The sequence below is a fragment of the Phyllostomus discolor genome, chromosome 4 (genome assembly GCF_004126475.2).
Source record: "Phyllostomus discolor isolate MPI-MPIP mPhyDis1 chromosome 4, mPhyDis1.pri.v3, whole genome shotgun sequence".
Taxonomy (NCBI): domain Eukaryota; kingdom Metazoa; phylum Chordata; class Mammalia; order Chiroptera; family Phyllostomidae; genus Phyllostomus; species Phyllostomus discolor.
Window position 1 is genome coordinate 151,085,425 of NC_040906.2, and position 12,491 is coordinate 151,097,915.

The 12,491-nt window shown below is 47.2% G+C and overlaps 1 protein-coding gene across 8 annotated transcripts in view; it reads left to right on the forward strand.

Moving 5' to 3' along the window:
* The window catches only part of ANKRD6 (ankyrin repeat domain 6), a 174,045-nt gene that overhangs the window by 139,487 nt on the left and 22,067 nt on the right, over positions 1-12,491 (forward strand). For 4 of the 8 annotated variants that reach the window (XM_036024468.1, XM_036024470.1, XM_036024469.1 and 1 more), the window contains exons 1-4: positions 1,172-1,272; positions 3,237-3,575; positions 7,234-7,332; positions 9,179-9,277. In XM_036024468.1, coding sequence (XP_035880361.1) covers positions 3,282-3,575; positions 7,234-7,332; positions 9,179-9,277 — 492 coding nt within the window. In that variant the 5' untranslated portion in view covers positions 1,172-1,272; positions 3,237-3,281. Of the gene's footprint in view, positions 1-1,171; positions 1,273-3,236; positions 3,576-7,233; positions 7,333-9,178; positions 9,278-12,491 lie in introns of those variants that run through there. The other 4 variants (XM_036024466.1, XM_028510483.2, XM_028510485.2 and 1 more) reach the window with 1 other exon arrangement.

Sequence of the window (12,491 nt, forward strand, 5' to 3'; positions counted from 1 at the left end):
GCACACCACTGGACACACCCTGCACGTCCGTGGGTGGGACACTGGGTGAACAATGATAAATGAACTGGAACTACATGCGAGAATATGAAAAAAAAATCTCAAAAACATAATGTTGGACCAAAAAATTTGCCAAACAATATTGTACAGTTTAATACTATTTATGTAAGGTTTGGAGATAAGCAAATCAATGTTTATGTATTGTTTATGGCCGGCCACAAACATGTAGTAAAATATAATAAAAGGCAAAAGAATGGCGAATATCAAATTTAAGTTTGGCTACCTCAGGGGTGGGAGGGGGACAAGATCTGGGAGGGGCTCACAGGGCCCCCCTGCTTTCCCCAGTGCTTTCTTAAAGTGATTAGTGAATGTGTACATTTAAAAATATTACTCATTACAGGAACAAATTTGAAGGACACATGGACAAAAACTAGGGGTGGAGGGTAATGGGGGGGAAGGGGGGAGGGTTGGGTGGGTGGGCTGGAATGGGAGTAGGGGGGAGAAAACTGTACTTGAACAATGATTAAAATAAAAACAAAACAAAACAAAACAAATCATTGCACACTATACCAGATTTCAGGGCAAAAAAGGTTTCATACTGACTAGAGCTTTATCATGACCTTTGAACTCAACACTACCTAGATGTTTTCTAATAAAAATATTTCTTCGAAAAAAAATATTACTCATGTTTTTGAATGGCTGAAATAATTTTGTAATTTTCAAATTTGTTTTTTCAAAGGGGGAGAATGTGTTCTAATTAATTTGGCCAGCAGTTTGAATTCTGAGTGATTACTAAGTAGATTTTTCTGGAGCTGGTCAGCTCAGCCTTTTGCTGTTCTCCCATCACACCCCATGAGATTCACTGTGGCCACCTCATCATCCCTGAGCATTAGCACCAGTGAGTAAATAAAAGAATACGAAACCTCTCCTTTTTCTACGTGTTGTTTTAATGAGTAGAGAGCAAAAATTATGCACTGAAGATTTTCACATTTCGAGCCTATTTTCTTCATGATCACAGTGCCAGTAGCCAAAGTTAACTGAGACGAACCTGAATGCAGGGTAAACACATAAGAATCTCCTGCCAAAGGAAGGTGAGGGGGAAGTGGCACCACACACCCTGCTCCGGGGTGATGCTGACGTCCTGTTTTGAAATTGGTGTTTGCTTTGCATTAACAGCATGGCCGGACGCCCCTGCATCTTGCTGCCAACAAGGGTCACCTTCCTGTGGTCCAGATCTTGCTGAAGGCGGGCTGCGACCTCGATGTTCAGGATGATGTGAGTAGAAGCCACCCTTCTCTCAGGGGTGGGTTGTCAGAGGAGCTTGTCTGCCTGGAAACCCGCAGTACAGCGTGTGACCAGCTGTGAGGGGGCAGGGTAGTGGATGCTCTTCAATGCTTTTTACCCTCACAGGGTCCCCATGGTGGAAAGAATTTACTTCTGAAGGCCTACGCTGGGGCCCCTTCTCAGTAGCAAATTAGAGTTTGGGCATGTGGGGTAGTTTCCTGGTCGTGGTTCATTTCCTGTCTGGTATCACTCAAGTGCACAGCCTCGAGGACATTTTGCCTGTGTCCTAGCTCAGTGTGAAGGAGTACTCACACACACACACACGAGTGTGGGTGGGGCCTGCCAGAAACATGAGTGATTGCCAAGCTTACCATGGCAGAGAAGGTGGGGCTTAAAAACTTAATTGTATTTCTTTTCTCACCTGGGTATCACTGAGTCAGTGAGCATTTAGTTTAAAACAACCTTTTCAAAGAAAACCAAACTGATCTCATAGAACCCAGGAAAACAGACCTCCAGAAAGAATTCAGTCTGGCTCTGCCACTATTAAGACTCAGCTCTGAGTCTCTTCATTCAAATGATCTAGAGAGAGACTCCAGTTGGCTCCTTTGGGGTCAAGATCCATTTCTGAGCCAATCAGCAAAGGAGTGGGGTCACGTAGTATGTGGAGTACCCTGGTGGGTCTTTGAGAAAGGCGGCCTCTATAAGAAGGGGATATTAGAAAAGATTATGTAAACTGTTCTCCAGTTTACTATCAGGAAAAAGTCCTCAGATAATATGACTTGGAACTGTTTCTCACTCTAGTTTGTGTAGCAGGACCTCTAAGGAATAAGCACTTTTGTGAGGAACACAGAATCTGGGGGTTTTGCACTTACTTCCCCTTCTAGATTCACCTTTAGTAACTGTGGTTATAGAGGATTATCCAGCTTCAGACTTTGAGAAGGCTAGGGTACACATTACCAAAGTGCTTCTAGCTTTCTTTGGGCCTCTGTGTAGAGTTCTAAACTTTCACAAGCACAAAAGCGAGGACAGCATTCTCAAAGAAATAACTAGGTGTGTCACTGTGTTATGATGGGTAGAAGGTTGTCAAGTGCCATTCATACATCTCTGGCCATACTTGGAAACTGTCAGGTCATCAAGAACATTAGTTTCAAAAAACATTGATTTACCTTTAAGCTGTTGATTTGTACCTTGAGTCATAATTTATTTTACTTTATTTTCCCATAATGTAGTCATCATAACATTGATGATTATATCACATCCTTCTATGAGAGCGAAAATACAGGGAGAGAGGAGATTCTGACCCCAGAAAAGCAGGCCTTGGAGTTGCTGGTGCACCCATCTGGCCTTCTGTTTGGGGAACCAAAGCCCTTGCTTGCCAGGGCGGCCAGGCCACAATGCCAGGCGTGCCGTCCTGCCCCAACTCTGCACTCCTGCCTGAGGTCTAATGCAGCAAGGGCCATGCTAGCTTCCTGGAACCCCTGCTCTTTGTATCAGACGAGACAGGGGCACGACGGGACCCCCTCTTTCGTTGTTTGGAGTTAGTGTTTGTTTTCTCTCATCTTCTCCACCTCACACAGCACAAGTCACACATTGCTCCTCCCAGATAACTTTAATCAAAACAAAATAAGAATACAACAAAGCAGCGTAAAATGAGGTGAGGAGGGAGAAGGTGGAATGGACCTTCCCTGGTTCTGAAGTAATGCATCTGCCAGAATATGGTTCGTGTCTGTCTGCTGTGTGTTTGCTGTGCTTGTTGATCATCAGCCTGGAGACTTATACAAGGACCTGAGGAAGAAAACTCTTTATGGGTGTTCTTTCAAGAAGCTGAGAAGTTTATTATTGAAAAAAAATCATTTCAGAAGTTACCTGTACTCTAAGGCATTATTGTAGATGATGAGTAGAAACAGAGAATGTTAATGTTGTGAAGCATTTATCCCTAACTTCATATTCTACAGATACTGTCCTTTATGTCATGGTAAAGACTGAGAATTAGTTGAAGAATGACCTCCAGTGGCCTGGAGTGGGATTATTATGAATTTGAACCCGTGGAAACCAGTTCTTTAGAATATGCCACCCCAGGAGCAAATTCCCTCTTGCTTCCCGTCAACCCTGTCAACTCACATTGGAGCTCTAATGCCATCTCTGATTGGTCAATGAGCAATCACACAGCCCCCACCTCAGAGATAGTCCAGGACCCTGTGGCCATGGTAAAGGGCATGAAGGAAGAAAATAATAAGGAAAAACAGAGAAGAAAGGCTAGGAAGAACCCTAGAAGACCAGAGACAGAAAAAGAGGTCAGCAACTTGCTTTGCACACCCAGCCTGCCTTGAGCTTCCTTGCAGCATGTCTGCCTGTGTCACCTGGGAGGGGTTCCTCCCGACGAGGGGCATGTGCCACCCTTGCATGACTGCGGTTTCTTCCATGAGCTTAGCTTTGGAATCTGCTCACTCTTTTTCTCCACGTTAGGAGAGAATACTAAAAGTATTTCAGAACAAAGATTTAGACCTCAGAGCTTCCAAACCTCTTAAAAACCCCCAAGTAAGAAACACTTATGTCAGAAAGATTAAAGCTGGCAGTTCATGTACTTTACAAATAGGTCAGCATGTTCCAAATGAAAGTGCCAAACTACAAGGTTGCTGGCTCTTCGAGTTTCCAGCTGCAGCATTTTTCCTTCTGCTTCTTTGTAGTTAATCATTCGGCAAGTACTTCTTGGGCACCTGTAGTGGCCATGGCACTGCACTGACGCACTTAGCTTGATAATTCCATAAAAGGCATCCCCAACCCCACATGGGGTACCTGATGTTTTTAAAGGCCTGCCGTAAGCTTAATTGGCTTCACAAGTTGGAAACGGGTGAGTGCAAAGAACCTTGACAATTTGAATTCTGGCCCAACCACACTACCTGAATGAGCTGGCTAGGCTAGGCACTGACCTGTGTTGGACCTTTTTTTTAATCAATAAAGTGAAGGAATTGGCCTTGGCTGGTGTGACTCAGTGGATTGAGTGCCAGTCTGCAAACCAAAAGGTCACCAGTTCAATTCTTAGTCAGGGCACATGCCTAAGTTGTGGGCCAAGTCCCCAGTAGGGGGCACTCAAGAGATAAGCACATATTGATGTTTCTCTCCCTCTCCATCTCCCTCCCTTCCCCTCTCTAAAAATAAACAAATAAAATCTGAAAAAATAAATAAAATGAGGGGATTGGATGCCATGGCACTTGGAGCATAGTAGGGAGTCAGTGAGCGTCCACTGAACAAATAAGGAGTAAATGCTGTCAAGTGTTGTATTTATCCCAGTCTTTTATTTTATATTTCCCCTAAGTCTCAGAATGTCATGTTTAATTTACATCATATAGAAGTAAGGATTATGTCACAGTTGCTTCTTGGGCCTGTTAATAAGTATGTATTGAGGCCATATTTTGTTCTTTTCTGTGTCCTATGTCAAAGAAGAAATAGTTCAACAGTAAATTTTAGTTTTATGGGAGGAAAAATTGATTCACACATAACAGACCCTGTTCCAGTCGAGGTTCTGAAGTTGTTCAATTGTTTGTCTCATGTTCTTAGGAAGAGCTGCTCTGAGATAGCCCGAGGCAGCCCTTGCTTATGTATTTCATGTCTCTCGGAGCCTTTAAGGGCGGCTGGTTTTTATATACCAGAGAAGGTGTCTTCCTTCAGTATCCCAGGACCACCTCATCCAGTGTCAACAAGGCTTGTGGTGCAGCTAACGGACAGCCACTTATGGTGGGGAACAGTTGACTTTGGCCTTCCCCAGTGTTCCTCTGCTGATGAGGCAAGGACTCAGGCTCTGAGGCAGGGCTCCGTCTCGGGGGGGCCTCCGTCTCAAGGTCTCCTCAGAGAGAGAGGGGAGAGGCAGGGAAACACTTGTGCCGGTTGGCGGAGGGCAGTGTGCCTCTCACTGCAGCCTCACGCAGTTGTTAGAGCTCTGTGAGTCTTGATAATCCGTCTGGAAATCGACTCCCAAGGGCCGAACTAAAAGTTAGGTTTAGCTTCTCCCTCTGAGCTTGAGTATCACAAAGGGAAGTTCTCTCGAGGGAAGTAAACACAGTAGATTCATGCTGAAAGCAAATAATAAATAACGGTGACACTTCGGCTCCAAAGCTACCTCATTTCATGATTTAGTGGCAGCTCGTGAAACACGATAGAACATTCGACCGCAAGCAACACTTAGGGTAGACTGCGCCCGCATCAGCATGGACCCTTGGTGTGAAGGCTGGTGTGGCGGATGTGGCTGACTCAACCCATGTGCCCAGGGCTCACTGCTCACGCTTCATGCACCACATGGGCAGAGCGGTTCGGTTCCAATAACGTGAAACGGCTCTGATTGGTCCAAGGAGTGCTAGTTAGAGTGCCAGCGGTTCCTGGGAGTATTGAAATGCCTCTCACCGTTAGTGGTATGGCCTGGTTTGTATTTGCCCGGAAAGAGTGAGCCCTGGCTCACCTTTCTCATCGGATCTGTCATAAATTTCACTGGAGGTCCATTTTGGGAAAACCCATCACCATTCTGATGGGGAAATGGACAGTCTTAGAAATTTTTACAGAAGATTTTTAAAAATTAAAGCATGGGCAACTCCTCATATGATTACTTGCTTGGGCCTTAAGTATACCTCGCCTGAAAACACTTCCGGTGTTTGACATGGGGTGTGAGGGCTCGCACACCTGCCGCCGCCGACCCAGTGGCCATGTTCCTCTCTCGCCTGCATGCCTCACAGAAGCATCCTCTTGGAATAAGAGGCCTGGGAAAGTGGAGAAAAACAAGTCTACACTTAATTCTTTTAAAGTGCGTTGTTTTAAATTCCAGGGAGTTTAGCAAGTCCTTGTTAGGGTTATTTATGGGCAGCAGTGCATTGCCCTCTGAAAAATCTTCGAGGCTACTGTTTTATAGTCTCTCTCCTCTTGGGCTAAGGACCAGGGATGCCCTAGGGGGTGTCGCTGCCCCTCTGATTCTCCACCAGGAAATTTCGTTTATGCAGAACTCTCACCACCCAGATCACAGAACCCGAGGGAAGGGAGGGCCCTGAGGACCACCCACCCCCTCCTTTTACAGGCGAAGGAAAGTTTTCACGCTGATCGCCCACCTCCCCGTTCATACATGGACTGCAGGTTGGATTCAATTCATCTCGACTTGACTTGCTGAGTGCCTGTCAGAGATAAGATGTGCTCTCAGGGGACTTCAGAATGCTCTTATTCCAGCCCTGACGGTTGTACCTCCAGGAGCATTTAGTCGTTTTCTCAGCTGCAATTATGGGAAGGAATCCATTTCCCCTTGGCACCCGATGAAGAAAGAGAAGGCCTGCAATTCCAGGAATCTGGTCACAGAGCGAGGGGTCAAATGCAGCGTAAATCACTGGGGGTGCTGTCGTGAAATGTCAGGAAGGGCTTCTTAGAGCTATGCAGTGACAACTCGTATCCCTGGGATCCCCCGGTGACACAGCACAAACCCCTTTATCCTCTTGGCCAGTACAAGTCAGCCAACAATGTATACCCACCATCAAATCATGAGTGCTGCGCTCTCACATAGCTGGATGGTGACTTCTCTGGAAGCAGGGAGCTGGAGGACTCAGGGAGTGGAGATTCCAGGCATTGCTGCTATAACCGCATAGCACACACAGTCCTGCCCTCAGACCCGCTCTTCACAGGCGTGACGGCCTCAGTCCGGCTGAACACTGCCACCTCCTTGGGCGGCAGGTGAGGGCCTGACCCTCGTGCTAACATCAGCGCTGTTCTGCGGTTGGCCTAAGGTTCCTACTGAACAAAACTCCTCTGCCTGGCATGTGTTGCCTACTAACCAGACCTCAAAGCCCGCCTTGCCCATGGTGGTGACCAGTCTGCTTTGTGTGGGCGTTGTCCTGTGTTGCAGTGAGTGAGTGAGTGAGTGAGTGAGTGGCGTGGGTGGTGGGGGAGAGCCGACCCTGTTTCTGCCTCCGTGTCGTTCTGCAGGGGGATCAGACCGCCTTGCACCGGGCCACAGTGGTGGGGAACACGGAGGTCATCGCAGCACTCATCCAGGAGGGCTGTGCCCTGGACCGGCAAGACAAGGTGAAGCGGGACACGCCTGCCCGGGGGCCCACTGGCAAGATATTCTCATTCCCAGGTTACCTACCACTCATGGGCTGGCGTGATGAAATCAGCCCAAATTTCCTTTCAATGAGTATTTGATATCCTAGTGAAATTTTTAAAAATCCTTCATCTTGTGGCAGCTGTGGGCAACCACATAAGCATAAATCCTACCAAAAACAAAAGGTCTAGAAGTAATGGTATATACCCCACGCCCCCAATTGCTTTTCCCCACTCCCCTCTGCCCTTTTTCCTTCTCCTTCTTCTTTGATAAATGAGCAAGTTAATTTTTAAAACTATATTGGAAGAAAAAAGTAAAATCATTTTTAAGAGATCCCAATGACATATATATTAATACAGTGTTCCTAAATTGTCAAACAATCTTAAAACAGGGAAATTTACAATTTAGTGCAATTTAGTCTGTTTACTGTATTTTTTATTTTTTAAAGATTGTATTTATTTATTTTTAGAGAGAGGGGAAGGGAGGGAGAAAGAGAGGGAAAGAAACATCAATATGAGAGAGAAATGTCAATTGGTTGCCTCTCACGCACCCCCAGCCAGGGACCTGGCCCGCAGCCCAAGCATGTGCCCTGACCAGGAGTGGAGCCTGCATACCTTTCACTTTGCAGAGGGCAGTGCCCAACCCACCGAGCCACACGAGTCAGGGCCTGTTTCCTTTTTTTAAATTGTTGTTCAAGTACAGTTTTCTGCCTTTTTTCCCCATTACTTTTTTAAACAACTTTTTATTCAAGCCATATATGCAGAAAAGCACACAAATAATAAGTGCCGCTCAGTGAGGTTTCACTGCCTGAGCCCATCTGTGCGAGCACCCAGATCCGGACATGAGGCGTCCCCACAGCCTCTGCCCCCTTCCAGTCACTTCCTTTGCTTCCTGCTTTGTGCAGTCAGTCCCTTGGGCCGGGCCACCCACTGCTACTTCCTTTTCCAGGATGCCCCACTCCCACTCCCTGGCCCTAGGTCTTTGAGACCCTAGACTTCCCCTTGTGAGTGCCAGTCGCATTAGGCCTTGTCTGTTGGTGTGGTTGAGTGCAAGTCTAAGCCAGACCGTGGACATAATCCCCACCCCCAGCTGCCTGCCCTGTGCCAGGGCCTGGAGCTTGTGGAGGGTGGTTCTGGCTCTCCTCCCCGCTCGCCCATCTCCTCCAAACCCTGACCCTCTATGCCCCACCCACTCAACCCACTGCACTTAATATCTTTTTTTGTAAGTCAAGCAAATACAAATTATCTTCAATTGATTGATTTTGTTTAAAAGCCACATATTGAGGAGACTTACCTACAAATCACTGTTGTTTCAGTGTTGTGCATTTCTTTGGTGCCCTGAGGCTTTTGGATTAAACTGGGTGAGATTAAAATTTGGGAAGCAAAAGGAGAGGGGGAATCTACCTATCTGGTGCTTGGGCCCTGGAATTTATGAAGTTGGACCCTGTATTTGCCCAGTCTTTGCAGGGTTCTCTCTGGGGCCAGGAGCAGAGCAGAGCCCAAGAGGTGATGGAAATGGGAAGGAATGGACATTTTCTGTCCTGATGTTGCTTTCTGTTAAATGCAACTGTGCCTTTCTTAACTGGGGTTCTCATAGAGACAGAAGCCTTGCACCTAAGGCATCCATTGCACACCGTGAGTCTAGACTGCGTCTGGACTGACACTTGTGTACCATTTCTGGGAGAATGGAGAAACTGGCCACTCAAGTCATTTTTCTGGGCTGTGACGCAGATGAGGAATTCTGGCTGGGAAAGGCTCTGGTGTATTGACTTTAATGAGATGAATGAGGTCATGGGTAACGTGCTTTCCCTCTGCGTATATTCCACAGGATGGGAATACAGCCCTGCACGAGGCATCCTGGCACGGGTTCAGCCAGTCAGTCAAGCTGCTCGTTAAAGCAGGTGCCAACGTGCTTGCCAAGAACAAGGTGAGGCCCTGCAGGTGCTAGAAGTCACTCACAGGTGAGGGTGGCTGCAGGCTTCCTCCCCTGGACAAGAGCCTCCTCTCAGAGCAGAGAGAGAGCTTAGGGGAGCATGTGGAACCCGGCAGGGAAATGAAAGCTTGAACCGGCTCCGTGCACACAGTCTGCATGGTGAGCAAGAGAACCTGCTGGGGTGGCTTTGGCTTCCTTGGATCTCTCCTGGCTCTCACTGCTTTGCCATTGGTTTATCAGAGCGTGGCTGTCCTCATGGAGACGGGAAGGATAATAGCATCCCTTCTCCCTCTCCTCCTCCATCTCCCCTCTCCAGTCACTTATCAGGTCTTGCCTTTTTCGCATCTATCCCTCTCCTTCCATGCTCATTATTGATGTGTCCTGGATTTCAAAGTGTCACAGCAGACTGACCGGCTGGCCCAGTCCCTTCCCCTGCTCTGAAATCTTTCAGGAAAGCTCTTCAACCAGATGCTGTCTCAGGGCCTCCCCAGAGTAGCCTCAGCCTACATCTGGAGCCCCTTTCCTGTGCCTTTCCTAGCATGTGCCTCCTGTGCTATATACACAGAGCTTGGGCTCACTGTCCCCTGCAGCTGCTCCCTCCCGCAGGGGTAGCCTACTCCCTGTTTCTGCCTGCAGACCTCCACCCTGGGCCCCCAAGACCACACTCCCTGGCCACTGCACACAACTCTGTGCTGTCGTTACTGGTTAAGTGTTTCACATGGTTCCCTCTTGTGTCAGAAGCTCAGGGAAAAGAAGCAAGCTATGTACCATCACCTCCCCAGTGATGCCTGGCTCCCTGCCTGCAGAGTGGTGCCTGCCCATTTCTCCCAACTGGTAGATGGGCAGAAATATGAGTTGGTTTGTTTATACCAACTCTGAGAAGTAGAAGGTTTCCAGGTAATGGACAGAGAAGCCTTGGGGGGAGCTAGTACAGTCCTTGACTGAAACACATGATTTATTTGGGACTCAGAGCTGTCACCCAGCCCAGGTCTGTCTGTGCATCCCACTGCCTCCTGGCCTGTGCGAGGCCCCGGGGCATAGTTCGCCTGAGTTCCTGCTCCAGGTGAAACAGCAGAGGCTGTTGGAAAGCACAGGCGAGGTGCCGTTTCAAAAGAGGGACTTGGACGTTCTGCACGAGCCACACCTCTGGGGGAAGTTCTAGAAAGGTTCTCCTGCCCCCAGCTTTACTGAAGTATAACTGCCAAAATTATAACTTATTTAAAGTGTACAGAGTGATATATTGGGTTGGCCAAAAAGTCCATTACGGTTTTTTTCTGTAAAATAAGACATTTTTTATTTGCACCAGTAACTATTGATTTGGATATTTTGAGTATGTTGTTTATCTCCTGTTATTGGTTTCTAGTAGGTAGAGGCCAGGGGTGCTGCTACACATCTTCCAGTGCATAAGACAGCCCCACAGCAAAGATTTGGCCAAATGTCAGTAGTACCAAGAAACTTCGCAAACCACTTCTGACATGTTCAGTCAGTCACAGCACCTTCTCCATACACTGCACAAGTCTTTTTTTGCATTTCAGTTGCATTTTTACCTTTTTGGAAATAATAAAGCATAATAGCCAAAAATGTTGCATATTTTCTTTCATCTTTAACATTAAAGTGGCTGTACAAAAATTCATCAACTTTGATAGGTCTTTTAAATGCATGCTGTTATGACAGCTGTCACAACACAGTGGAACAAAATTTTTGAATAAATTTAAAGCCAACTAAGCACTACTAGAACTATCTTAGGGGAAAAAAAAATGTAACAGACTTTTTGGCTAACCCAGTACTTAAGGTGGGAAAAATATCTGTTAATCTATCTACCTCGGTCACATTGTTTTAATATTAGGTTTTGAGGTATAATGCGTATACAGTGAAGTTCATCTTAGGAATAGTGTCTTATGGGTTTTGACAATTGTATACGGTTGTATAGCCACCGCCGCAGTCAAGGTAGAGAAGATTTTTGTCACCCCAAATGTTCCTTTGTGCCCTTTGGTGGCAACCCCCCATTCCCTCCCTGCAGATCCTAGCAACCACCTGTGTGATCCTAGCAACCACCTGTCTGTTCGCCTTTCCCCAAATGTCATCTAAATGGAATCACAGTAGCCTTTAACGTCCCACTTCTTTCACTCAGTGTATTTTTTAGATTCACCCATGTTGCTACATGTGTGATTAGTTCATTCACTGTGATTGCTGAGTAATATTCCACAGTGTGAATGTACCATATTTTGTTTATTCCTTACTCATAGTTTTCCATTTTCTTGATCCGAATGTTCTTCAGCATAATTGATACTTTCTTATTGGAACCAAGAGACTTGGTTCCAAGGCTCTATCATGGAAAGTAAATCTTGGTGTGATGTTTCTGGAACCATCTGATTTCTTCTACCCAACACATTTAATGGCCCCCTCGGAGACGCCCACTTTGGGACAGTCTCTGGCATGGGCAGAGGGAATCCCATGTAAGCCCAGCACTAAGCCCTTTCACAGGAAATGTGGTGTTTAAAACGTGGGCAGATGCTTCACTTTGGAGACCTAAGGGAGCACTTTCTCTACCTGGGTGCACTTGAAAATCTCCTGGGAAACTTTAAACAAGAAGGAAAAAACCCTGAATCGACCCTGATGGCCAGGCCTGGGGTAGCCAGCTGCCCAGGTTTCCTCCAGCCTGAGGGGTTTCCCAGAATGCTGCTGATTTCCAGAGCTCAACCCTCAGCAGCCCAGACTCCACTCACCTGAGTAAATCCGAGTGCCCAGGGTCGCAGTGTGCGGGGTCTGTTTGAGGGATCCCCAGGTGATGTACATGGGCAGCAATGGGGCTTATAGCAATGGTACATACTGAGGTCTCACACCTGCAGCCTCTCCAGAGGTAACAGTGAGGAAGAAAGGCTCTGCCCGGGCTGGTGGGAGCCCACGTTGTGAGAGGGAAGGTAAGTGAACTGGCAACAGGCAGTTTTCCTCCATTTTTTTTAGTAACTCATTTGTCTTTTCAAAAGGTGAGGAACATAGCGTCCTTGAGTGTGGGCGGGCAGTGCCAGTGGTCCAGGAGGAGTGAACTAGGTGAGGGAACGGCCTCGGCAGGCCATGTCAGGGGGCAGAGCCCATGCCGCGGCAGTCCTGGCCCAGGCTTTGAGCTCAGCAGAGCAAGCTTTACGTCTCCAGCCTCCTGAGTGCACACTCTCATCTCAGCCCCAAAGCTCCTCTCATGCTGCTGCTT